The 2,024-nt window shown below is 41.6% G+C and overlaps 1 protein-coding gene across 1 annotated transcript; it reads right to left on the bottom strand.

Annotated features, from left to right (window-relative positions):
- Positions 1–395: 395 nt before the first annotated feature.
- Positions 396–1,686, bottom strand: LOC137276816 (neuromedin-U receptor 1-like). Its single transcript, XM_067808461.1, has one exon. It carries the CDS (start codon positions 1,615–1,617, stop codon positions 415–417), a length of 1,203 nt encoding a protein of 400 aa, XP_067664562.1. The 5' UTR covers positions 1,618–1,686; the 3' UTR covers positions 396–414.
- Between the last annotated feature and the right edge of the window lie 338 nt (positions 1,687–2,024).

Here is a 2,024-nt window from a genome sequence, read left to right as displayed (position 1 = left end):
TCTGCACAGTGACAACGTTTACAGGCAGTGTTACTGTTAGTTCCTTGATTCCAAAAGAGGCGGATGGCGTAGCCCATTGGTTGAAGCGTCGTTCGCACCGATGAAGACACGGGTTCGAGTCCCAACATGGATAAAATGTGTGATACCCACGTCTGGTGTCGCTCGCCATGTTTTTGTTGGAATAAATATTGCTAAATGCGACGTACAACTAAACTGAATAACTCACTCATTCGATTTCGGAACTAAGCCCATTTCTGATGTCCCTCGTCGCGCTGTTGCCGGAATATCTCTCAGAGCTAAAGTGTAGCACAATAACTCTCTTATTACCCTTTGGAAATTTTAACTAGAATCTCTCGAGGTTCTGGGACACTGGTTACAGCATATACATGCATATCTGAACCAAATAAAACACATTTATTTCGATTTGGCAGTACAAAAGCAAACTCGTTTGACCGCTTTGACACATTCGCGTCGAAAGTGGTAATTCATAGCACCATAAATAATTGGATTGGCAACAGAGTTAACAAAATACGAACGAATAAATAAATTGTACAACACAAGTTTGGGACCATCCAAATGGTGATCGAAGTCCTTCAAGATTGTTCGTGAAATAATAAGACATAAATGCGGCACGAAACTTAAAATAAAAACAAATGTTACAAGAAATGCAATGACAGTTGTCCTTTGACCCCTGTAGGATAGAGGTCTCTGAGAGTTCGTGACGTTTGACATGTCATGTGACTGAGATCGAGAACGAGGCGTTCCAGGGGTCGAGGACGAACTATCTGCAGACCTGTCTCTGGCCACCAACAACACCATGGCGTAATTGTAGTTGGCGTTCCTTTTCATGTATTGCTTGTGCCGTTTAATTTCTCTCCATATTAAACTATACAGAACCACTAGGGTGACGGTGAAAATAACGAACGACGCACTGAGCGTAATCTCGTAAATCATTGGATAAAGTTTTCCTGTCATGGCGTCACTAGTTGAGCAGTCGTTTCCAATGACGCCTGGAATCCTGGTCACAGCCGAACGTCTGCCATAAATGAACAGGGCTGGGATGGAATACAAGATGGCGACAAATGCAGCGATGACAACGGCCTTCTTGGAAATGTCCCGAGTGATCTGTTGATGCAGAGGACGGCACACTTTTCTGTATCTATCAACAGCGATGATCAACAGAACAATATTTGACGCCAGGGTTGGAAAAGCTACTAAAAACCTCAATATCTTGCAAGCAATAACAGAGTCAAAGGTGAAATAAAAGCGCATGTCAGCAATCTCCGTTGGCATGGCAACACAGCAACTCATGAGATCAAAAATCGCCAAGATCACGAAAAGAAAATTCTGAGTACTGTGCTTGAGTTTGGTTGAGAACACGTAGCATACGAGAGTGTTACCAATAAATCCAGACACCATTAGCACCCCAATGCACACCATTGCGGGAATAAGTGTCGTCGCGATTTCGTCATTGACTATGTGCAGTAGTTGACTGTGATTGGGTGATGCCTGGAAGCTGGTGCTTGTGTCGTAATCGAAAAATCCAGGGAGCAACGTTCCATTTCCTGCAGGCATTACAGTAGTCTTTGGGGTGATATTCAAACTGCCCCCAATCATCGTTTGTGGATATAATCAGTATTTTTCTTTGAATATGAGATTAATTTTATATCCGATGAGGCGCAATCTGTATTCAAGGGAGGTAATCCGTCCACGCCATTGTGTTTGTTTCCTGCAACGAGGAAAAGTATGGATAAAATATTTAAAGTTTCCAACTAAATATAACCGAATAGATAATAAAAACACAATATTAAAACAAAATAAGACCAAGCCAATATTTGGTGAAATTATTCTTATTCCATGGGTTAGTAATCGAGGATTTCAAGTTACTTACACACTACATTGGTATATAGCTAAAACAACGTGTGAAACAACAGACTTGAAATGTGAGAGTAACCATTTCTCTCGATCTTTAAGTAACAGTTCATAGTCCACCTTTCTTCTGAATAGGCCTTCAGCAACCCATG

This window comes from Haliotis asinina, chromosome 3, assembly GCF_037392515.1.
Source record: "Haliotis asinina isolate JCU_RB_2024 chromosome 3, JCU_Hal_asi_v2, whole genome shotgun sequence".
Classification (NCBI taxonomy): domain Eukaryota; kingdom Metazoa; phylum Mollusca; class Gastropoda; order Lepetellida; family Haliotidae; genus Haliotis; species Haliotis asinina.
This window is presented reverse-complemented; position numbering and strand designations above follow the sequence as displayed.